Genomic DNA, 22,232 nt, shown 5'->3' on the forward strand with positions numbered 1-22,232 from the left:
GTGATTCACCACATCTCTCCTCTCGACCAGCCAACATTTGGACAGCCTTGTCTTCCAACCTCCAAAACTGCGTTTTTTGTTGTTGTTTTTTTCAGTCTCAACCCTTAACGAATCCCTTTTGTTTAACCCATCCTTGTTTTTTTTATCTTCTTTGTTGCTTTCAACCTGCCTCGCCTTGCTCGCTCGTCCGAGCCACAGAACACTCCCGATCCTTACCCTGCTTGCCAGCCAGCAATCAATCATTGACCCGGTTCGGGCGATTCTAGGCCCGCTTTCCGCCGCTTCCTGAGAAGCAACTCCCACACCGTTCTGTGGTTCCCTCAGCGCCTCACAATTACTTGACTCCTGTTCTCGCCAACAGAACACCCGGATTTCGACTCATTCTCTCGTACTCAATACTTTCAAGCATTTAAATCACTGCTGCAATTACAAGACGATTGCCATAGTGCTCTAGACGCCAGCCATCATGTCTACGCAGTCCATCGCCATTCCATCAAGCCTGGCCGACCGCCGAGATAGGCCTTCCAATCCGGCGGCTCGAGTGTCGTCTTCTTCGTCTTCGTCTTACTCGAGCTCTCCAAGGACACCACAGTCGGCACAATCGACTCCTTCACCATCTGCCCAGAAGCAAAAGAAGCTGATACATGAACGACGGCCCAGCCTTCTCAGTAGGTGCTACCAATTTGTAAGGCAGAAATTGGGCGAGAAACTGACTGCTCGAACAGGCTCGGCGATCCTCAAAGAAGAGTGCACCGTTATCAACATAGGTGACCCAGAAGGTCCCCCAAGACTTGTAAGTTGCCACTAGTATCCATAACATTTACTTGGCGGGTGTCGCTGACGAGCCATGTCCTCGACTAGATCTCCTACACCGTCGCCAGCCAAGGATATATATGGAACCCAGGTTAGTTCATGTTATGACACCCCGTTTTTTATACAACGTTCATGGCATAACAGGTTGTTTTGGCAAACAGAAATCTTCCTCCCATCGTACGTCGACCACGACTACATTCCTCTGGACCAACGCCGCGAGCCCGTCCATGAGATTACCGTAACCGACGAAGAGATCAACGCCATTTTCCCACAATAGACGTCTCTTCTACATCGTCAAAAATATGGCGACACCAAGTGCACATACGCTTGTATGACGATCAAAATGCCTTCACACCTACGCCTTTTACGACATATTATCATACCCCCGCGGAACATATTAGAGCCCTTATTTGAAAATCCTCGCGAGAATACCAACAATTTTGTTTCCCCCTTTTCTCTTCTTACTACATTTGTTTCTGTTCTCTACTATTTCTCATGGCGTTTCGGTGCATGATGGGTTGTTTTGCGGATCCTCTCCAGTTTTCTTTTTTTATTGATACGTTGGCGGAAGACCACGGTGCGGCTCTGTTCTATCGAGCAGTGACTGCCTTACCCATCCGGTAGATGCTAGGCGACTCAAACGAGAGCAGCACTCGGAAAAGCCATATCGGTATGCAGTGGCAGGCATGTTGCGTTTTGTGAGCTCTGTTTTTCTCCTCTGTTTGCTTTTGTTTGGGCGGCGCTTGGATTTGGGATTGGGACTTGATAGGAAGATCACCAAATAAACTCGTGTCAGCAGCTCTGGTGCCACCATACGCTGCATGCCTGCCTGACGGAACCTTGGATTGACATGAAGCGCTCTTACGATAGGCTGACTGACTATCTTGCATGTGAATGATTGCACACAGGCTTTCAGACAGAGCACTCTGGAAATGTCTGTGCAGAAGCCGAAAGAGGGTTGACAGATAGTAAGTCAGCAAGAAGTCAACCCGATCGACAGCTAGGGCAATTCTGACTACGACTTGATGGCCCTGGGCGAGCTTGGTGCAAGCATCGTTTGATGGAAACCCAACTACCACGGTACTGGAATTAATATAATCGACAAATGTGTAAGACAAGGCATCCTGCACCTCAGACGTCCGAAAAGTAAAGAAAAATTCTGACATTTGATAACTTGCTGACAGTGTATTATACATTTTGTGCTATGCAAAGGAGGAATTTGAGTGTAAATTTGTATGAGTAAAAGAGCGAGGCTAAACTCGTTAGGCGAAAGCGTCGGGGTTGTCCGAGTTCGATACTATTGTCTAGGTAAGGTACCCAGGTAGGTATCATCTACTGTAGATAGGTATATGGTGCATTCGCGGAACGAATCGGAGAGGCCTACCGTGTTACGTAGACTGTACAAAGGTCTAGAAAGCCAGCCACAAGGTTTCGTGAAAAGCAACGCTTCCCCTTTCTAGGGATTTACTTTACTGCCTTGCCAACAAACAGAAATCAAAATATCCCGGACCAACCCGAGGTAAACGTGCTATACTGTATCTGTGAGTACCTGTTTGAGCACGCACTGTCATGCACTGTGTGCAGCAGACGATAGCCCAGGCGGGAGGAGCTCATGACATGGCCCACCCCGCACATCCCCACTCAAAACGACCCTTGCTACTCAAGGTTGTCCCATGCTTCTTTTTATCAAGCGCCCACATTGCGGGACCACTCAAAGATAGGTGGTTTCCTTTTTTTTCCTCTTTATTTTCTTCTGTTTTTCTTTTTGCCCTAGATATTTGCCGTGTGTCACTTTGTACGACGTACTTCGTATAACACAGCACCCACCCACCACTCATCCAAAAAGAAGTTATAGAAAATAAACATCAAGGGGACCGCAGCATAGTGGGTTAGATTATGCATGTAATGCTTAGCGGCCAAGCAGACGCCCCCCCTTGGTTAGTATTCCCCCCAAGACTACTAATTAACTGTACATGGAGTGTGGGGGGGTTTAATGCCTGGCGTCTTGGGCCGACAGCAGCCACGGCTTATACATATGTAAACCAAGGACTATATAGCCCATACGCTTGCCAAGAACTGTATAGATGATCGATTTGGCGGCAGGGGCGGCTCATGTTCTAGACTTGGATCTAACAGGCCTGGTCTAACACTGCAGACTTGGCCTTTACTTGTCTAGGAATTCCGGAAAGCCTAGGTTGTTGCCGAGGCGCTCTTGTCGTCTGTGGCTGATGGCTTTTTTTTTTGTTCTGCAAATAGTCGGTCCGTACAATCTTTGAATTCATAAAAGTCCGGGATCGGCAACAGCCAAGCCGGTCCTACGAGGTTGATTGTTACTGCGATATCTTGTTTCTTTTTTTTTTCTCTCTCTCTCTCTCTCTCTCTCTCTCTCTCTCTCTCTCTCTCTCTCTCTCTCTCTCTCTCTCTCTCTCTCTCTCTCTCTATCTATCTCTCGCGGGAATTTTAGCATGAAGATCGCGGCGAAGAAAAGGCACATGAGCCAATTCTTCTGCCACCTCAGATGGATCGGTACATCACCACGGCTAAACGCAAGGTAATTTCTTGAAATATCGTCAAAAGGGCTTCGGATATGGGGTTGTAGGAGACATGAACAGGCAGACCAGACAGTGTCCCCTGGCCCAAAGTTATGTTTCCTTGAGTGACCATCCCGTTCACAAGGTCCTTTTTTTAGACGAACGATCATCACAAAGTGGAGGAACATTACCAATCTTCACAAGCCCAACATACATAGTCAAGACAACCAACCCAATGAGGCCCCCCGATTTCCATTTCAAATGTGCAGGTGGTATACCGTAAAGCCTGGCAAGATAGCTTGGCCAGATTCTAAGATCCATGGAAAAGAGAGGCTAGGACAGGGGTTGCGGTGTGGATGCAGCACCCCCGGATTGTCCATTGGAACGTGACCCCACCAAAGCCCCCCATTCTGGCAGCTTTCAACTCCCCGCTTCGACACGAGAGGCTTATGCCGATAAGGCTTTTACGGGCGGCAGATAACATGCGACTGCGTCACTTATCCCACACAGCCCACCTATCAGAACCTAGGGGAGAGTCTCCGGCGCACGGACCCTAGATCGCGGAAAGGCGCACTTTGGCTCGGAAGCTCTCCAAAGTAAACAAAAACTTCAAGGAAGTGTTATTAGCCGCCATTAAAAGTCGAACAATTAAGATTGTTCATGGGACGAAAAAAAAAAGGACATTCAACTACGGACGGATCGCAAATTTCCCGAAACTCACATTTCCGTCTTCAAAGATTAGACCGTTAGAATCCTGGATACAATTCATTTTTGAACTGGACATTCAAATTTCATTCGAGCTGTAAAACACCAAGTCAACGACGATACCTCGTTTCCTTCGCAGCTCAGCCCAAAACAATAAGCAAACAAGCAACCATAAAAACACAAACAGGCGACAAAGAAAAAAAACACCAACAAAAAAAAGATCTCCCATCACCAGCCATGGACGCAGCCGCCTCTGCGCACCGCAAGGTCGAGCTGCAGTCCCCCGAGGACTTCACCTACCTGCTCAACAACGTCCGACGCGCCGCGGCCGAGAGCATCGGGGCCGCGTTCCCGCTGGCCGACGACGACGCCGAGGACGCCCTGCGCGCCCGCATCGAGGAGCTCGTCGACGACTACATCGCCCGCACTTTTACCCTGGCCGCGCCCAACCTCTCCATCAACGGCCTGCCCGTTCCCGAATCTCTACTACCAAAGGAGAAGAATAGCAACAGCAAGACGAAAGAAAAGGGCAAAAAGGGCAGCAAAAAGAACAAAAAGAAAGGTTCAACTGCCGCGACTGCAGCAGAAGACGAAGAAGACGAAAACGTCGTCTACGAGCCCTTCGACGCCCGCCTGCGCGACCGCATCCCGGATCTGCTGCGCGAGGAGGAGGAGCTGCTCCGCGAGATCGCGGCGCTCAAGAGACGCGTGCCGGCTCAGGCCGCCGCGCGGGTAGGAGACGCGCTCAAGGCCGGCGTCGCCGCGGATGAGGCGGCCCTGGCGGCGGCAAAGGAGCGCGTCGGCGACGTCGACAGGGATCTCAGGCAAAAAGGTCGCAAGCGGATGCTGGATAATCTCGACGGCAGAGGGGCGGACGAGGGTCCGGCTGCCGCCGGCCCTGCGATCGGCGTCCTGCTGAGGAACGACGAGGTTGCAGACTCGTTCGGCACCGCCGTCGAGGGGCTGGCTCGGCTCAAGAGGGATATGCCGGCCACTGTGGCGCGTATGGAGCGTGCACGGGCGGCGGGGAGTTATGTTATTGCCGGGAGGTGAGGCGCAAGTCGCTGTTAATTGATAGGTGGGTATAGGTTGTAAAAATTCATTTCAATGTTTCTGGCTTATGGGCTGCGTCGGCGTTGGTGGCGTTAGTATTGGACAACAACAGAAAATGTGGTTTCACGATTATATGAGAAAGACAGCTTGGAGAAAAAATGGACGTACTCAACAATTACCGCGGAAGAATTCTAGTTAATGGCAAGACCCGGGTCAACGGTGATGACTTGGCCTTCAGGAACAAGTGACGAATAAAAAGACTGGTGGATATAAGGCTACGAAGAAAGGTCTATAATCTGCATCTTTCAGTGCCGTCTCATCTTTTCAACCACTTCCGTCAAAAGTTAAACCCAGGCGTATATCAGCCTGGGTAAAGCTTGTCCCTCCTGCATACCCCGAAACAAGTCTAAGGATCTCATCTCTGGCAGAATTCCAGCCGCCATTCCCTTCTCCCCAACTCCTTGCAAATTATCCTATTCATCTCGACACTCTCAAACAATACAGGGCGTGAAACCTTTGCAGTCGGACACACCATGCCCTAACGCAAACTATCTCAAGCGGCAGCGGGCTGCTTGGCCTCGGCCTCAGCCGCAGGTGCAGCAGGAGTAGCGGCAGGAGCGGCGGCAGGGGCAGCCTCGGTGGCAGTCGGAGCAGCAGCCGCCGCCGGAGCAGCGACCTTCTCCTTGTACTTCGTCTCCCACTTGGGAGGACGAGCCCACTCCTTCTCGTTCCATGGGCCAGCATCCGAAAGTTCACAGCCGCCGGGGCAGGAGCAGGTACCACCCAAGCTCTTGGGCAGGTTCTCAGCGGGGATCTGAGCCAGCAACTCCTTCTGGTATCCGCTGCCCAGGATGTGAATCTTCTGGACGGTAACGGGGTCGAGCCAACCCTTGACAATTCCCCAGACGCCGCTAAAGCCCCAAGGGGTGTTGATGAGGTACAGGCGACCGAGGCGCTCCGGGTAGTAGTTCTGAGACATGTTGGAGGCCGCACGCACGTAGCCGTAGACCTGGGATGCCTTGGAGATACCGACACCCTTGAAGTCCATGATGGTGCAGCATGTCTCGAGCAGGTGGCCGGCCTTGCGGCTGCAGGCGGGTAGACGCGGGTCCGCCACGCGCTCGTACTCGACCGCCAGGTTCGTCAGCATGCGCTCCTGCGTTGTGATCTTGTTCATGGCGGTGATGTCGGCGTTGCCAAGCTGCTCAATGTAGACTGGCCGGCCATCCTGTGGTTTCGGAGGAGTCAGTCAAAGGGGCACAAAACATATGACTACCACCAACCAATGGGACCTCAGCCCTACCTTATCCGTCTTGTGGTAGTACTGAGGGTAGTACTTGAATATCTCGGCCTTCTCGGGGTAGTCCCAGGTCGGCAGGATCTCGTCGAGCTTAGTCTCCTTGCGCCACTTCTCACAGTCGACAAACCTATTACATATGGTCAGCACTGCGACGCTTAAATCTATTGCTAGCTGGGTGAAACAAAGGACACAACTCACATCTTAAGAGAGGCATTGACATCGAACTTGCGTGCGCGGAGGAAGCGGAGCTAGCCAAACAAAACAATCTCATGTCAGCCCAAGACCGTCCCATTACAAACAGCCCATCCTCCATCTCCAATCTTTTCCATGTGTCGCCAATCGTGCGCGCCTTACCAGAGTCAGAGTGTCAAGACGATCAGTGTAGCCCTGAGACTCAAGCATGAGCCTGAGCTGCGACACCTGGGCCTGCTGCTCAGCCGTCAAGTGGCCTGGGTGACCAGGGGCGGGAACCGGAGCAACCGTTGGGAAGTCATAGTCGTCATATTTGGGGTCAAGCTGCAGGGGAGCTGGGGCGGCTGGGGCGGCCATGATGGGCGGATGAGGTGGTGATACCGAGAATGGGAGTTTGCCGGCGGAGCGTGGAAAAGGTGATGTAGAAGATGTTGTCACCGGCTCAGATTAAAGCACAAAACGTGTCCCACTGGTTTACAGCCCAGATGTAATTGACGCGGATAAAATAAAAAAAAATAGGAGTCAAGTGGTAATGTGGCGCAGGGGTTATCGGTCGAAATCGGATCAGTTCTTTAGCAACGGTAGAACCAATGCATATAATATCAACAATGGTATATGGTAGGTAGGAGAAGAATCAGAACCTCGGAAAGACTGGCGGTCTGTGGAAGGAGGGAAAAAAAAAAGGGAGACAAGGCAAAGAATGGGACGCTGAAGCGGAGCGGTCTAATGCACGTCTGTTTTGAGGCGCTCGAGATGTACAGTAATACAACGTCAGTTTGAACGTGGCAACAGAGCTTCTTGGCCTGGGGGTCCTTTGTTAGGGACACGAGTACAGGTGCACAGGTGGGTTTTGGTTATGCCTGGCCTGGACCCCGTCATAAGAGGGGTCACCAAACTTGGCCCCGCACTTTGCTCAGGGTGAGTGCGTACCTGTCTTGACTGTGTCCTTACCCATGAGTGCGTAAGACAAGGAAAGGTACGCGGTTCCTTTTAGTCACAGCACCTAGCTCTGAAGCTTTCTTGCCTCGTCAGGTAAAGGGAGACTAGTAGAGATTTCTCATCTCAAATTCTCGCTTGCATGTTAATAATGTACCCGATTCAATGGGATTTCATCACATCTCGAGGCCTTGCGGCTGGCATCTACCTTTTTTTTTTTTTAAAAAAAAAAAAAAAAAAAATCTTTAATTTTGACCCTTTCATCTAATGATAACGCCAATTGCTTGGCGCAAGGGTCCCCCATCCAGGATTGCTTTTTTGGCGAAATTCCTCTTGCTTTCATGTCAACGGCTGCAGCAAGACTGTTTTTTTTTTTTATGTTCGTCCGAAATGACCCTGGAAAATCAACAGGCCACGCTGGAGCGCCCAAATGCAGTCGAAACCAGTGAAACCAATTCGCCAATCATTCGCCCGAGCCGCGCCACGGTGGTCGGCTTTGGCCAGCACCCGCGGACAGACCGAACGGCCGGCCTGTTCCTCTTGGATAAGATGCGGCGTCACTTCGGCGAATGCCTCGTCAGCTTCTTCCGTGATTTCTTTGGATTGTACGGGAGGCTGCCACTGTGTTTCAAGAGTCATTGTCAGACTTTGCCGCGTCCTTTTCCTTGCCCTTCAACTTGTCTTCTTCTGCCTTTTCCTTTCTCTTTTGCATCACATCCCAGTTATATACCCTAGCAAGCGCAACTTCCATAGTCTTCCATCACCCACCCCGCGTCTTTTTGTCAGTATGAACTCCCTCGTTGCATCAGTGGTTTGAAGTATATTTAGACGTACCGTGATTTGTTCCCTCAGGAATTCCAAATCCTCTTCGCAGTTTTGCAAGCTCTGTTTTGCAGCATTTTGCTTGGAATCCAGCAACTCCTCCGCCTCGTCAATCGGGTATGAGAGCATGACGTTTGCCTATTCACGGACACGGAACCCAACCAAGTACAGTCAGCTATGAGCCCCAACAATAAGCCGAAAAGAATAACCCAAAGGAACACGATTGTGCATACACCAAGCCACAAAAACACCTCGTCGGTAGGCGGTATCTCAGCCTTGGTGTATAACGTGTCGTTGAGCTCAAACGACGTCTCGATTGGGTCGCCCCCATCCTTGCTCAGCTTCAAGAACTGCACCGTCTCCAATGTCTTTTCAATATCCGGTAGCTTTCCCTTGAGTCCTGCCACACGACGCTGTAGGTTGAGCTCCATGAATTGGTATTTTCTAAATCGTCACATATTAGGTTAGCTTCAATGTCACCCTCAGAAAAGGGAGGACGAAAGAGAAGAGCAAACCCACGATATCATCTCCTGGAACCGCACCAACGTCGACTCGACCTCGGCCCGGCTCGTCACGTAATCCTCCACATTGTCCACAAACGGCGCCTTTGGGATCCCGCGTGGATTCGATGGCGTTGTGGTGTCGTCGCTGAGTCGAAATGTCAGCTTCAAAACTGTTTTTGCCGCATCAAGCAACTATCTGCCCCTGGTCGCCAGCAGTCAAAGGCAGGATGCGGTGGTGAATATCAATCGGCCGGCAAACGTACCCTGCCGCCGACGCGACTGCCTTTCCTTTCTCCGACATGACCCGTCCTCGTTCGAAAAAAAACAAAACAAAAAAAAGCTGAGCGTGCAGTTCCCCCCTAGTTTCCTATTCTCGTAGAAATTCAGCTTCGCGTCGAGTTGAGTTGCCGGCCCGATTGTAGGCAAGTCTTTTGGTCTGGTGATGCTCGTATGCTCCGACAGGTACGGTAGGTACAGTTTAATGGCCTGGTTATAGTCGTCGATCTTGACAGTGCCGATGTCAAGTTCATAGATATCGCAGACGGATTATGGCTTCGTGAGTCGTTTGGCTGCTCGCCTATGTCAAGACAAGATGTTGCGATTGAATGTCCGACTGTGGGATGCTAGGTTTGCTGTTGTTCTGGTTCGATTCCTCCCAAGATTCAACCCGCAAAAAGTCCATTCACTTTCTGGAGCATTGGTCAGGATCGACTCCACTTTCATGGTATATCTGGTGGGGTAGCTTGGATGTCGCAAAGTTGTCAATGGAATCTTATAGCTCAAATAAGGCGGGGTAGCTTTTTTTTTTTTTTTTGGTTGCTTCCTACAAAACAAGTGCTTGCATACATCTAAATTAGGTACTATTAGCCCAAGTCCCAGGTCAAACGAATGTTTGTCAATATTCAATTAAAATAGTGAGTAAGATACCCAAGAGGTAGACAATCTCGCGCTCAAGAACAAAGCCAGATCGTCTTGACATAAAATATCCAAGCTCCGCTTAATAATCCCGTCAAAGTGCTATAAAATCTGTGATGATGCCCAATGCGACTTTTTCTTTTTTTCCCGAGTCGTCCATATGCAAAAAGAAGACCAATTCAAATCCGCGCCATTCGCCGTCCCATGGTATCAGCTAAGCAACTCTGAAAAGTAAAACGACAGACATATGGGGGTTAAACTTAGTGAAAGACAAAGAAGAAAAAGGGGAGTAACAAAGAAAAAAAAAAAAGAAACGAAAAAGAATTAGCATCATTCGTCATAACAATCTGTACATCTCCATGATCATGTACACAATCAATCCTCCAGGCTGCTGTTGTAACCGCTTTCGGCCCTACCAGCCGTGGCCACAGAACTTTGCGTCCTGGCGTCAGGCTGCTTGGACAAGCCGATCCCGAGATCGGTCTGCGGGCGCCTCACCAACCCGGTCCGCAGGTGCATGTCTAGGCCCTGCTTCCTGTTCACCGATACCTTCTTGCCTGGCTTGTTATTTTTGCTTCCAGTACCACCAATCTGGAGGATGCCAGCGTCCTCCGAGTCAGCCTCATCCTCCTCATCGCTCTGTGAGAGGTCTTGCCCTTCGGGATACGCGGAGTCTGGGTACAGCGAGTTAGATTCGGTCCGAAAAAGGCTTGGCCTCCCGGTGGATGGAGGAAAGAAGGATAATGGCCCACAGGGTTCCGCATCCTGCCCCACTTCCGACTCTAACACATCGCTCTCATCGATATCTGAGTCTGAGGAGCTTGTGCTGAAGGGCGGTACGAATGATGCCGCTGGGGGCAGTGGCACGGGATCCAGACGGTTGAGCCGCACATTCTTGTACTCGATCATCTTGTTCCGAGCCAGAGGTTTCTCAGCGGTTCTGACAGGCCGAGGCGATGACGCCTTGAGTGATTTTATACGCTCCAAGACGGAAGCCGTAGTACTATCAGATCGTTCTCGGAAAGGCTTTGGTCGTTCGCCCTGATTCTCGTTCGGCTGGTCGCGGCGACGATGTGTAATGACCTCGACAAGGAAGTGATCTTCGGGCTGGACGCCACCTAGACCATATGCCTCTAAACATGGCATCTTTGTATTCATACCATACTCCCCATCGGACTCATACCATTGTATTTCATCCTCCGAGTCACTGCTCACATCAGCCATGAAATCATCCGAATTGTCATCCAAACCTATCCCTTCTGGGGCTTTAGTCCTAACGTTTGTCGGGTTGTTGCTGAAGGGGCGATATGGCAACGAAGACCCAGACCATGTTCTGTGTATAGTTGACTCAGAGTTTGGCATCTCTTGAGATTGGGTCATGTTTGTTGAGGCCATATATGTTGCGGGTGAGATATCGCCGGGATCGCCTGACAAATCGGTGCAGAAGGGAGCGCCAGTGTAGTAAACAATAGCGCCGTCAATCCTTCGACGTTTTCGTGGCGATGAGCCGGATCCGCTGTAGTCCCAGCCGGATGTGCGGCCGTTGCCGAAGTTGCTGTCTTCCAGGCCTGAGGGTGAACTTGAACCTTCCTCGCCTGATGTTTCAAATGATGGCTGTTGTACAAACATAGGCTTGTAGTGAACACTCGTAGAGGACCTCGTGTTTTCCCTGACAAGCTTGGAAACATGTGGAGGTCTAGCAGGCTCGTCGTCGGGATGCTTCCGCTTCTTTCCAGGGGTGCCACTTTTATCAGAGCTGTCGTCATCCGTTGATGATCGTTCTCTTGAGGAAGTATTGCCGCTATCACTGCTAAATCTCGTCCCGTCGGTCCCGCCACGCCACCTGATCTTTTGGCCGTCGGGTGAGAGCTGGAATTTGGTACTTTTCGCCGAGACGGCGGCCCTAATGAAGGCCGGTGTGACGTTGATAATGTGCAACTGGGCCAAGTTGCATAATAAGTTCATGTAGACCCAACCGTCGGCATCCATTGATACGTTGATCGGGTTTGCCTTGGTTCCTGCCTGAAGAGCTGGCGGTACCATGCCCAAGTGTCGAATATATTCCATATTCTCAGATGGAACTTGGATCCTGTCTGGGTCAAGATCCAATGGTCTTGTCGGCCGTTGCTCTGATGCTTGTAAATCCTGGGGTGAGCTACGGTTGCCGCTTCCATTTCCACTACCACTGCCATGACCGCTCCCACTACCAGAGCCGCCGCTTCCACCGTCACCGTTAGATTGCGAGTTTGATGATCCGTTGTCTCGCGATCGCTTCTTATCTTTGACCTGCATTTGCGCCTCGCGCAGAGCCTCCTTCCCTTTAAAACAACCTCCCTCTGCCAATAGCTCAGCTTTGCTTGATGATCGATCGGTAGTGCCGATTGAAGGCCCATTCATTTCACCTGTAAACAGCTGCTCCAGACGCCGCACGACCAATTTCTGCTTGTCTTTCTCTGTCATGGACAGATACCTCGGATAGAGTCCCTCGGGAATGTCCTCAAGGTAAATTTCAACTTTTTGGGTCGCAGATTTTGAGTTGCTGCTGTGTGTTGCTCTACCCGTCTGTGACTTGCCAGACGAATTGTTGCCAGTGCCGGGGTCCGTGGACATGGATGCGTATGCCGAGTCGACCGGACGTGAATTTGATGATGAAGAAGATGCATGTTTTGATGTTGCACCGCCTGAAGACTTTAGTTTCCCACTCTTGGATGCCTTCTTGGCACCTCTTGATGTGTCTGTCGAACCTTCAAGCGTCGAAGCAAAATCACGAAGCGTAGCCTCGAGCTCTCTTTTCTTTTTCCCTGGAAGTCCGTGTACCTTGATCTCAAACAACTTGTCCTTTCTCATGAGATCGGTGCCGAACTGCTTATAACGCCTCAATTCCTCCTTCAGCCGATTGTTCTCGATCGTAAGGTCATCAATCACACTCCGATACTCATCTGCACTGCTACTTTGCGTGACCGTGGCCCTCAATGACGGCTTTGTGGTCATCTGGGGAAAGACAACATTGCCAGGGGGTGCCGAAGTCCCGAGCGCCGCATCATTCGGTGATCCTGACGTCCTTTGATAATACGGCGAGTCGACTGGTTCACGCTTTGATCAGCCATTCAAGCCCGTCTAATCAAGGATATCAACTGTGATTAGGCTTACCTTCCATGTTATTCATATCATAGCTGGGGTTTTGGTTGGACTGGTTAAACCATTGCCTAGGGTCGCTCTGACCGGTCTCGTTGCTCTCGTCCGTCGAATTCCTTCGCAAGCGGCCGGAGGAGCCTGACTCGTCGTCCCTATCGTCCGGTGAGACATTGTGTGCTGTTTTTCCTTTTAAAGCAGCTTGTCTGGGTGGTGAGCGGCGAGGCAATGGGTGACCCGTGTCCGAAAGGTCAATAGCTTTGGGCAGACATTGCATCGTGGTCTGCCATGCAAAGTAAAATAAATCCCCGGAGGGGCTGGCACCACGGTTGGCAACCAGGCGCTGGATTCTCGGGTCGATCAGAGCGGGATATGCAGTCAAAGCCGGTCGACACGGCTGTGCACTATACATGCCGAAGTGTTGTTAGTCGATGTCGTGATCTTTTTGCTGGTGGGGTCGTCGTTGGGGCTGCTGGAAGCCGTGGGTACGACGACGGTACCACGTTGGAGAATAACAAAGATACAGAAAATAGTCGGTTGCGACGGATGCAAGACTGTGGAGCGGTCGTGGCTTCCAGGTGGGTAGTTTGAACGAAGAGTCCACGAAGTCCAGAGCCCTACCAAGGTAGGAAATGCTCACATACCACCACAAAAAAATCGGTATGCCAAGAAGCTGTGATGTTGGCAGTGATCGGCGAAGTTTCGAAGGTCAGAGTGTTACACCGGGACCAGATGGTTGGGAACCGAACCCTGTTTTGGTGATGCGTTTGGGATATATGGTAGTGGTGGATGGGGGTGATGCGAGCAATCACCGGTATTGGGGTTCGAGCTGCCGACGAGTATGTCGTAGCAGTGTACCTGTGTACGTCTCGTAGGATTGTGAGTTATAAAGAAAAGCAGTTTCGTTGTTCGGCACAGGTATGGGAAACTATTTTGGTTTCCACAAGCAGCCTGCCTTGCGCCACTGCAGCATCGTATTGATAACAGTGACCATTTTTTTGGGAATGGCCCCAGCTCGAAAGAAAAAGAAGAAGCTGGGGGCAAGGAGCGGCGGCAGTCAGACACAGCACGCAGCCAAAGTTGGGTTGGTTGATGGAGTGTGCGTCGCGATTTGCACCGTTCCGCGGTGTTCCAAGCCGCCCGTTTCCTCGATCTCCTCAGTCGCCCCGATTCGCAAGCGGTGGGTCGGTTGGCGGGATCGGGAGCTTCTCAATTCACGCCCAGGGGGGTTGAATAAATGGAGAGGACGTCTCGTCACGTGCCTGGGCCCATTTGGACCCGCAGATCTGCTTGTTCTTCAATTCTTCGCAGTGGTAAGTTCCTACATAGTCTAGCAATGCGACGTATATAAAATCCGTCGTAGTAAGTGCTTTTTTTCTATTGACGATGTCAATCTCGTACATGTCTATATCTCAACCATGTCCAGTAAGGCGATCAAGATCACGATTCTGTGCAGCCCTGTCGTCGAGCTGAGAGGGTGGGTGTCTTGTACGGAATACCATTTAGGGAGGGGGTGTGTGGAGGACCAAACATGGCTCAAACGACTCTGATTGGCGGTTCCCCAAACCCCATAATAATCTTCGATTTCGATTATAAGGTCTGTGGCCGAGTCTAGAGCGCAGAGGAGCTGTCAATTGAGAAGCGCTCCGAACAAGCAATCGTGAGCAACCCGCTGTGCAGTTGGGAGGTTTGAATCTCAATATTGCTTTCACATCAAATTCTTCGTCGAGGGAAAATTTGTCTTGGTTTGCTTGGTCTTAGGTAGTTTGGCCTTTATGCCGCTATCTGAGGGATTGCCCGCCATCTGTCATTGACTGTTTTGACCTCCGCTTTTGCTAGCTACAAGGGGACTCGTGGCAGTGGTGTGATGTGGTATATCAAAGGCCACAATATGCATTGCCAATGCTGCATCGAGATCTCTTTCCAAAGTGGTGCGTAGTTTTAAAGAGTTGTCTGTCGAGCTCCATTGACCTGCCGTTTGCAGTAGGCTGTGTGTGAGCAGTCCCATTTCCTTTTATGCCTGCCCTGTGCACACACAATTGCCTGCCCCCCAAATGTAATTGATTGTCGGTGCGGGGCCATTCACCCGCCTGTCGCAGAAAAGGATGTGCCATGACGTCTTTTTGTAAGCCACTAGCACAGCACAGAAATTCAGGGTCTTTTGGAAAAATCGCCACCTGCCGTAGTGCGCAAGGCTGGGAGGATGTTTCCAACAAAAAAACACCCTGACTAAATTACAATGGTCGAGAATATTTTCGCTTTGACAGCCGCCTTATTACTACGTATTGACTCGATTATGTCGACCATCGCGATCGCCAAGTCATTATTCTGGTCACTTCTTCTCGAGCTATAGTAAATCCTGCCCTTTGCCCTGCTTATGTGACTATGCCTCCTGGCAACTGACTCGCTCATGGCATACCTTCTGGAAATCGTATGATTGAACATATGACCAAGGGGGGCATGAATTATTTGCGATCCCACTCTGAGAGTTTAGGGCACCTCATGCTGGCGGCAAGCCTGTCAAAATATTTCATTGCAACAAACCCGCCCAGTACTATGGTATCAGGCGAAAAAAACCACCCCTTGTCACCGTACGTGTGTACGTGGGGCTTTATTAACTTAACGGTTCGCGGGAACCACCAAGTACCTAAATTATTTTTTTGTTCAAAACTATTACCAAAGTCGGTTGTGCAAGCCATGGTCCCGGTAAGATATTCCACTCGAAGCAAAAAAAAAATTCTACGGGTCTTGTCGTACCTGCCGATCCTTGCCTCTCGCCAAGGATGGCCACCCAATGGAATACAGCCCGCGTGCACAGCTTTTAAGTAGGTAAGATAAAGGTCATTTGAAACTTTTCTTTACCTTCCAAAAGTCACTCCAAAATATTGATTACCTGACGAATGAGAGCCGACCGATATTCAAGAACCTAACACCGGACCGTGGAATCGGATTGATCGGGGCGAAATACCAGGGGTAGGAGGCTCATAGCGCCCGATCTGTTCCACCTCAATCCCGTTCCACATCACCAAAGAACCACGCGGCCGGAGCGCAGCCGTCCGGGGGCTGGCGCCACCCTAGCTGATGCCACTAGAGCTACAGACAAAACCTAGAACTAACAAACATATTTGTCAAAGGGGGGAAGCCTAAATTGTATCGAATTTGGACCTACGAGAGCTTCATTTATTGATCCAGGTCTGGACGCGCCTATGAGTTTTGTGGCAAAAGACAAGATATGCTGTGCACGAGCCCGGACTTAGTCTAGTCTGCTCTGCAAGTCGAAATAGCGTCTCAACAACCACACCGCCGCCGCCAGTAGCTTCGCTTACGCGTAGGGGGAACCACGTGCTCATTTTTACATTGCACCAGGGTGCGCCGTACTCGAAGAGCCGGTCAGCCATCAACAAACTCACTTTGCCAAGCTTCCTCTCTATATCGATGTTTTTCTAGTGAGGGTTCTAAATATGGTTTGTTCATCTCGTCTTTCATCATCCCACATTCAGCCAACTCTATTTCTTATCTCATACTTCTATCCCTCGCGCCAAACTCCCAAAGCTGCCCATGTTCATTTCCCATCAAATATTTACGCCTTGACTAGCAAATTCTCACCTGTCATCTCCTCAGGCTGAGGCAGACCCATACAGGCCAGGACGGTTGGCGCTACATCGCCTAGGACGCCACCCACGGGCTTAAGACTCCAGCCCTCTGGCGCATTGGCCATAATAAAGGGAACCTTGTTGGTCGTGTGGGAGGTCTTGGGCTTTCCGTCGGGAAACTTCATCTCCTCGGCGTTGCCGTGGTCGGCTGTGATGAAGAGGACGTAGTTGTGTGCCTTGCATGCCTCGTAAATCTTCCCAATAGCCTTGTCCGTCGCCGCGCAGCCAACAATGGCAGCCTCGTACACGCCAGTGTGACCGACCATGTCGGGAGGCGCAAAGTTGTTCATGACGAATGGGAACTTCTGCTCACCAAGGCGCTTGGCCACCTGGTCGGCAACGCCGTCGGCCGACATCTCGGGTGCCTTGTCGTACGTAGCCACGCTCTTGTTTGACGGGACAAGATCCTGGCTCTCATCGCGCTCCTCAAGGGCAAAGGCCTTCTCAACACCACCGTTGAAGAAGAACGTGACGTGAGCATATTTTTCAGTCTCGGCGACGTGCACCTGAGGTACGCCCTGCTTGCCAAGCCACTCAGCCAGCACGTTTCCCATCTTCTGCGGCTCAAAGGCAACATCGAAGGGGTAGTCAAGCTTGTAGCGGGTCATGGTAGCAAGCTTGATCTTGGGGTAGGGGAAATCGGGCCTAGGCGATCTGTCGACATCGCCGAGCAGCTGTGTGATCTGGCGCACACGATCAGACCGGTAGTTGAAGAAGAAGACATTGTCACCATCTGAGGATCGGAAATTTGGTCAGTAAAGATTGTTAGTTTGCTCATGGGCTTGAGGAATACTCACCCTTGATGCGTCCCTCATCACCTCCAACAACGATGGGCTTCAGGAACTCGTCGTTTTCGCCCTTCTCGTATCGTTCCTTGACCGTCTTGACGGGGTCCTCACTAGCCTCACCTTCACCAAGGACCAGACCCTTCATGGCAAGCTCGACCCTCTCCCACCTCTTGTCCCTGTCCATGGCATAGTACCTGCCAACGACTGTTGCAATCTGACCAATGCCAATCTCCTTGGTATTCTCGAGCAGCTCCTCCATGTAACCGACACCAGACTTGGGATCAGTATCTCTACCATCTCCGAAAAAGTGGATGAAGACTTTGGGGACTTGTGCCTCCTTGGCAGCCTTGAGGAGCGAATACAGGTGCTCTTGTTTAGAATGCTTTGCGAAAGTTAGCTTCAAGTCCGAGAAGTTTACATTGGCAGGGGAATACCTACAACACCTCCATGGGAGACGAGGCCGCAAAGGTGAAGACGGCCGTTTCCGCTCTTGGCAGCCTCGAGCACCCGAGTAATGACCTCGTTCTTGCTGAACTCGCCAGTCTTGATCGACTGATCAATGCGTACGACGTCCTGCCAGACAACCCTGCCGGCACCGATGTTCAGATGTCCGACCTCCGAGTTACCCATCAATCCCTCGGGCAGACCGACAGCCAGCGACGAGGCTTCGAGCTCCACGTAGCCGGTCTTGCTGCGGGCGAACTCGTCCATGACGGGGGTCTCGGCCGCCGCGATGGCATCGCCGTTCTTGGGGGACTCCTCCGACGCCACCCCCCACCCATCAATCACGACTATACATCCGCAAAAGCATGAAGATTAGCCAGCCGACTTCGAGATAGACCAGGATGTATGCGATTACGAGGAAGTAGTCTGGGGTCCCAGGACGACGCCGATTGCTTTTGGGGATGTTCTCGATTCCCTCTGCCATTGTGCTGTGTAAAGATTCTGTGCGGGCTGCTGCGTTATGTAATTCACGTCGGGCAAAACGGCTGTTGGCTGATTTTGGACAAGACGGTGATGATTATGGAGGGGCATCGACTGAAGAGAGCTAAGTCGCACGTACTCAGACAGGCATTATGCTCCACCTTGGACATCCTGGAAAGCTTATCACCGGGGTTTGGCTTATAAAGTGGTAAAATCGTTCGAGAGACGGGCGCTATGAAGCCAGTGTAATCTTCAAATGTAAACTCAAGAAAGTAGTTTCTTTGCGTGATTTTATCGAAAGCAGAAACACAAGAAACACTTTTGAGACTCAGGGATATCAGGTTGAGATTTCTCAAAGAAGGTGGGGTTGTGCCTTTTCAGACGCGTTCCTCAACGAATCAATGACATACAGTCCATGCGGTTTTTGGATAGTACTGTGAGAAAAAGCTCTGGTGGGGCCATGATGTAATGCTAGAAGCATCCATTTCTGTTGGACCTGTAAACCACTGCAAGGTCCATACAGTGTGTGCATGGAGAAATTGCTTTGAAGACCGTGGAAAGGCGGCAATTGGTAGCCTGGCTTGCCTGGACAACGAAACGCGTTTGCGGTAGGCGCGATCTGCTAGCACGTCAGTCATCTAAATCTAATGATTAAATTCCCACTCAAAGAACTTTAAGCGCGATGCATTAATTGAAGACAAGCGACTTCCAATTCTGTCAATTTCGCTCCTCAAGTTGGATCAGCAGGAATAACACATCCCGGCTCGAGGAGGGAAGAAGGGAAGGTAATACTAAGAAAAAAAGAGAGAGAGACAGAAAAAAAAAACCCCACAATCATGCCCGCACAACAATCCCAACATCCCCTCGCGCTGCCCCCAACGCTGTCGCCGGAGACTCTCGACGCCCTGACCGAGCTGGCGGCCATAGTGTCGCGCCTGCGCCCGCCACAATCGCTCCCCGGCGGCATCACGATAAACACGCCTGGGGCGGCCGCGACCCCTGCGGCAGGCATTGGCATCGGCGGCCCCAGCGGCGCGACCATCTCCATCAAGGACGTGCCCAACGCGACCGACGCCGTCAAGCACAAGCTGCAGCGGGCGCGGGCGCAGGTCAAGGCCCTTCCCGACATGTCCAGGACCATCGAGGAGCAGCGCGATACCATCGCCTTGCTCGAGGAGACGATTCGGCAGCAGCAGGAGGTCCTGGCAGCGCTGAGGAGCGTGGATGGGGCGCACGGGCTGGACGCGGCCGACGAGGGTGGCGACAAGATGGACATGTGAAATTGATGACGAGGAGCTCTCTGGAATGGGCAACGACTTTTGCTTCTACGGTGTGTATCCATACGGCGCTTGCGGGACGGCGGCATTTTATACCCAGGATCGCTACCAAATGAATGCGATGCACGACTTCGACATTTTGATTTCCCATCATTGCATGGCCGCCGATATCAGGTCACAGTTTTCATCCCAGGATTGTAACCAAGGGATAAAAACGTATCCTGCTTCTGCCACCATCCCTTTTTCCACCCCAAAACACACAATTAGTCCAACAAAACTCCCGTTTCTCTAAGAATATCCTTAGGTCCCAACCCTGGCCGTCCTTTCACGGTGCCATTCCAAATGTCTTCAGGCAGTCTTTCCTCCTCGGGCAGGATGGCCCAGTTCGGAGAGTGATCCGCTTTAAGCCACTTGAAGTCGTCAACTTGATCCCATTGATTTTTGGTAGGATCTTGATCCTGCGATAACTGCAGGTTGGAATGTCAGCAAACGCAGCCTTTTGGGCATTTTACAATCAACAAAGGGAAAGATACGTACGTGAGAAGTCGGGACAGGGGCAAACTTCATCCCCTCGCAGTCTTCGATGATCGGCCGACTTGAGCAATACAGGTACATACGGACGTTGCGACACTCGTGTATACGCACCTGCCGCGCCGACACAACCAAGACGCTATCCCTCACGCCCGTGATGTGTGCTGGTCCGTTGACATTGCCCGCGACGACCAGACAGTGATCGACATCACGGATCACCAGGTTGGCGAACGACGCCTTCCCGACTGCCGGCTCTGACATGTCGACGACACAGTTCCGCATGTTCTGCAGGCTGCCAGAGCTCGTAGCCTTGGCTGCCGTTAATGGCAGAATTATGTGCAATCCTTCGTGGTCGCGGATGTCGACGGTGCGCGCGGCTGAAAAGCTGGGCTTTCGGATCCCGCTAGTCCCTTCGGATCGCGATATCTCGTCGTTATAGCTCTTTCCCCCAGAAACATTGGGGAGCGCCCCTACTACGTCTTCAGTCACAGTCGCATCGGATCCGCTGGGATTTGTGCCGCGCAGCAGGCGAGGATCGTTCTTCGGATCGGCCGTGATGGCAGACGCCGTGCGTGGCTTGAACTTGAATCGGGGCTTCGGGTGGAGGCGAGCGAGCTCCTCATTCAACATCTCTGTGAGGCGTTTGATCGCCTGTGGAGCGGGAGAGCTTGTGCGTTAGTAACCTGTCAGAAGCTGGGCATTTGGACTGACAGTCCAGGCTCCTGACCTCTGCATAATGTTTCTGGTCATACGGAGGCAGCTTGTCTGAGGCATCTGCGACCTGCCGCGTGAGGTTGGCAATGTCAGCCTGGATGGCCTCCGTGGCGTCTAGGCGCTCGCCTCCCACTGTGGCAATGGAGCCAAGCTGGCTGATCTGGTCTTGCAACTCTGTAATAAGGCCATTTGTGTCAACGGCTTGCCTAGGTATAATTATAATGACCGAGATGCTCTTCCCAAAATCATATCAATATCTTACCTATCACGCGCTGCTCAACCTGGTGATAAAATCTTGCTGGATCCATTTTCTCGTATGTACCTTTCGGCGCGTTCAGAGATTACAACTGGCGATGACCAATCGTGGGTGTCTCAGGTGGTTGGAGGTTCTTTTGCGTGGGCTCAGCACGAACAGGCAGCACGATCTGAGCTGGTATTGGTTATATCTTATACCAAAATATTGCCCTTCGGACGAACCGGACCAGCTTTGATTCCCAACCAGTGGCAAAGGGGTTGCAACAGGATGATGCGTTGTCTGCAGCTAGGCTGGCTCTGAATCGTGAAGACCGTTGCTCAAGACTTGTTTTCTTGTGTTGAGCGGCCTCCAGTTGTGTGTCGACAAACAGTCAAGTCCTTAGCTGCTGTGCTGTTTGTTTGTACAGTCGTATGTGTTCAGGTATAAGTGGTCCAGAAAGAACTCTGAATATTTAGACAGCCGGCATCCCAAAGAGAGTAGTCACAAGAAGAAAAAAAAAAAAAAAAAAAAAGAATTGACAGGATCGATTCCAAATATGAGTCTGTTTGCTCGAACGCAAAAACACCCAGACACTTTCCTTTTCCACTGCTCTCTTTCTCTTCCTACACGGCGACTTTTCTTCGGCTTCTATATGTGCGGAAAGATGAAATCAAAACCAGGCCGGTTTTCCCCGCTCCCCGGGTTCTCACTTGCAGCGGATGCAAGTTTGGAAACTCGGGTTTCTTTTTTTTTTTTTCAGCCTAGGTTATGTCTGCACGCCCGCTTTTGTTTTGTTCGTTTGTGATTCTGGACAAGTTCGGCCATGCGGGTGTTGCTTGTCACCTGCAGGGTCAAGTTGGGAAAGGGAACTGGAGCTATACTAAGACAAGTTAGAGAAAGGGGTGCAGGGTGGCTGCGTCACCCTTCCCCACCCTAGCTTCAACATGATCCAGGGCTTAAGAGCTTCCCAAGTTGTGGGTATCACAAGGCGGGGGGATGTGCCAATCGTGTTGCACAATATCAGCTTGAAAGTTGGAGCATCAATCCCATCCATCATCCATCCCGAATGTCGTCCGTAAATTTTGGGACCAATTTTGCGCCATATTTATATTAAGAACTCGCCCATCTTTCCTTTTATGATTTGATCAGGGCAATTATAACATCAAGACAGTTCAGATCAGCGTAACAGGGTCACGTGATGGGGCCTA

At 51.2% G+C, this 22,232-nt stretch overlaps 8 protein-coding genes across 8 annotated transcripts; 3 read left to right on the forward strand and 5 right to left on the reverse strand.

Annotated features, from left to right (window-relative positions):
• The first annotated feature begins 42 nt into the window (after positions 1–42).
• Positions 43–2,013, forward strand: PgNI_08363 (uncharacterized protein). Its single transcript, XM_031128359.1, has 4 exons — positions 43–668; positions 726–793; positions 862–904; positions 975–2,013. The coding sequence occupies exons 1-4, from the start codon at positions 467–469 to the stop codon at positions 1,088–1,090; spliced, it is 429 nt and encodes a 142-aa protein (XP_030979179.1). The 5' UTR covers positions 43–466; the 3' UTR covers positions 1,091–2,013.
• Positions 2,014–4,286: 2,273 nt separating this feature from the next.
• PgNI_08364 (uncharacterized protein) lies at positions 4,287–5,102 on the forward strand (the record flags this gene model as incomplete). The annotated part of the gene is made up of 1 exon (XM_031128360.1): positions 4,287–5,102. The coding sequence occupies one exon, from the start codon at positions 4,287–4,289 to the stop codon at positions 5,100–5,102; it is 816 nt and encodes a 271-aa protein (XP_030979176.1).
• A 245-nt stretch (positions 5,103–5,347) lies between these two features.
• Positions 5,348–7,385, reverse strand: PgNI_08365 (uncharacterized protein). Its single transcript, XM_031128361.1, has 4 exons — positions 6,757–7,385; positions 6,601–6,650; positions 6,406–6,529; positions 5,348–6,330 (listed from the first exon to the last, which is right to left on the reverse strand). The coding sequence occupies exons 1-4, from the start codon at positions 6,949–6,951 to the stop codon at positions 5,656–5,658; spliced, it is 1,044 nt and encodes a 347-aa protein (XP_030979177.1). The 5' UTR covers positions 6,952–7,385; the 3' UTR covers positions 5,348–5,655.
• A 435-nt stretch (positions 7,386–7,820) lies between these two features.
• Positions 7,821–9,577, reverse strand: PgNI_08366 (uncharacterized protein). The gene is made up of 5 exons (XM_031128362.1): positions 9,119–9,577; positions 8,872–9,000; positions 8,586–8,796; positions 8,365–8,490; positions 7,821–8,284 (listed from the first exon to the last, which is right to left on the reverse strand). Exons 1-5 carry the CDS (start codon positions 9,154–9,156, stop codon positions 8,159–8,161), a joined length of 630 nt encoding a protein of 209 aa, XP_030979174.1. The 5' UTR covers positions 9,157–9,577; the 3' UTR covers positions 7,821–8,158.
• A 167-nt stretch (positions 9,578–9,744) lies between these two features.
• On the reverse strand, positions 9,745–13,976 carry PgNI_08367 (uncharacterized protein). The gene is made up of 2 exons (XM_031128363.1): positions 12,921–13,976; positions 9,745–12,853 (listed from the first exon to the last, which is right to left on the reverse strand). Exons 1-2 carry the CDS (start codon positions 13,312–13,314, stop codon positions 10,146–10,148), a joined length of 3,102 nt encoding a protein of 1,033 aa, XP_030979175.1. The 5' UTR covers positions 13,315–13,976; the 3' UTR covers positions 9,745–10,145.
• A 1,248-nt stretch (positions 13,977–15,224) lies between these two features.
• On the reverse strand, positions 15,225–18,608 carry PgNI_08368 (uncharacterized protein). Its single transcript, XM_031128364.1, has 5 exons — positions 18,407–18,608; positions 17,782–18,134; positions 17,353–17,725; positions 15,808–17,288; positions 15,225–15,729 (listed from the first exon to the last, which is right to left on the reverse strand). The coding sequence occupies exons 1-4, from the start codon at positions 18,435–18,437 to the stop codon at positions 16,483–16,485; spliced, it is 1,563 nt and encodes a 520-aa protein (XP_030979189.1). The 5' UTR covers positions 18,438–18,608; the 3' UTR covers positions 15,225–15,729; positions 15,808–16,482.
• A 269-nt stretch (positions 18,609–18,877) lies between these two features.
• On the reverse strand, positions 18,878–21,358 carry PgNI_08369 (uncharacterized protein). Its single transcript, XM_031128365.1, has 4 exons — positions 21,052–21,358; positions 20,803–20,963; positions 20,082–20,726; positions 18,878–20,011 (listed from the first exon to the last, which is right to left on the reverse strand). Exons 1-4 carry the CDS (start codon positions 21,095–21,097, stop codon positions 19,808–19,810), a joined length of 1,056 nt encoding a protein of 351 aa, XP_030979190.1. The 5' UTR covers positions 21,098–21,358; the 3' UTR covers positions 18,878–19,807.
• Positions 19,104–19,547, forward strand: PgNI_08370 (uncharacterized protein; the record flags this gene model as incomplete). The annotated part of the gene is made up of 1 exon (XM_031128366.1): positions 19,104–19,547. The coding sequence occupies one exon, from the start codon at positions 19,104–19,106 to the stop codon at positions 19,545–19,547; it is 444 nt and encodes a 147-aa protein (XP_030979291.1).
• Positions 21,359–22,232: the final 874 nt, after the last annotated feature.

The sequence above is a fragment of the Pyricularia grisea genome (assembly GCF_004355905.1).
Source record: "Pyricularia grisea strain NI907 chromosome V map unlocalized Pyricularia_grisea_NI907_Scaffold_6, whole genome shotgun sequence".
Classification (NCBI taxonomy): Eukaryota; Fungi; Ascomycota; class Sordariomycetes; order Magnaporthales; family Pyriculariaceae; genus Pyricularia; species Pyricularia grisea.

Excerpts from the sequence above, each read along its gene's own strand:
- PgNI_08363 (XM_031128359.1), top strand. The coding sequence starts at position 467 with ATGTCTACGCAGTCCATCGCCATTCCATCAAGCCTGGCCGACCGCCGA. Across the intron at positions 669-725 it reads ACGACGGCCCAGCCTTCTCA|GCTCGGCGATCCTCAAAGAA; the intron begins GTAGGTGCTACC and ends CTGCTCGAACAG. Across the intron at positions 794-861 it reads CAGAAGGTCCCCCAAGACTT|ATCTCCTACACCGTCGCCAG; the intron begins GTAAGTTGCCAC and ends GTCCTCGACTAG.
- PgNI_08365 (XM_031128361.1), bottom strand. The coding sequence starts at position 6,951 with ATGGCCGCCCCAGCCGCCCCAGCTCCCCTGCAGCTTGACCCCAAATAT. Across the intron at positions 6,651-6,756 it reads GTCTTGACACTCTGACTCTG|CTCCGCTTCCTCCGCGCACG; the intron begins GTAAGGCGCGCA and ends TTGTTTGGCTAG. Across the intron at positions 6,331-6,405 it reads ACTACCACAAGACGGATAAG|GATGGCCGGCCAGTCTACAT; the intron begins GTAGGGCTGAGG and ends CCGAAACCACAG.
- PgNI_08366 (XM_031128362.1), bottom strand. The coding sequence starts at position 9,156 with ATGTCGGAGAAAGGAAAGGCAGTCGCGTCGGCGGCAGG. Across the intron at positions 9,001-9,118 it reads GCAGTCGCGTCGGCGGCAGG|CGACGACACCACAACGCCAT; the intron begins GTACGTTTGCCG and ends ATTTCGACTCAG. Across the intron at positions 8,797-8,871 it reads CGGTTCCAGGAGATGATATC|AAAATACCAATTCATGGAGC; the intron begins GTGGGTTTGCTC and ends GTGACGATTTAG.
- PgNI_08367 (XM_031128363.1), bottom strand. The coding sequence starts at position 13,314 with ATGTATAGTGCACAGCCGTGTCGACCGGCTTTGACTGCATATCCCGCT. Across the intron at positions 12,854-12,920 it reads TGATATGAATAACATGGAAG|TCGACTCGCCGTATTATCAA; the intron begins GTAAGCCTAATC and ends AGCGTGAACCAG.
- PgNI_08368 (XM_031128364.1), bottom strand. The coding sequence starts at position 18,437 with ATGTCCAAGGTGGAGCATAATGCCTGTCTGA. Across the intron at positions 18,135-18,406 it reads GGAGCATAATGCCTGTCTGA|TCGTGATTGATGGGTGGGGG; the intron begins GTACGTGCGACT and ends GCGGATGTATAG. Across the intron at positions 17,289-17,352 it reads TGATGAGGGACGCATCAAGG|ATGGTGACAATGTCTTCTTC; the intron begins GTGAGTATTCCT and ends TCCGATCCTCAG.
- PgNI_08369 (XM_031128365.1), bottom strand. The coding sequence starts at position 21,097 with ATGGATCCAGCAAGATTTTATCACCAGGTTGAGCAGCGCGTGATAG. Across the intron at positions 20,727-20,802 it reads ACCAGAAACATTATGCAGAG|GCGATCAAACGCCTCACAGA; the intron begins GTCAGGAGCCTG and ends CCCGCTCCACAG. Across the intron at positions 20,012-20,081 it reads CCCCTGTCCCGACTTCTCAC|TTATCGCAGGATCAAGATCC; the intron begins GTACGTATCTTT and ends TCCAACCTGCAG.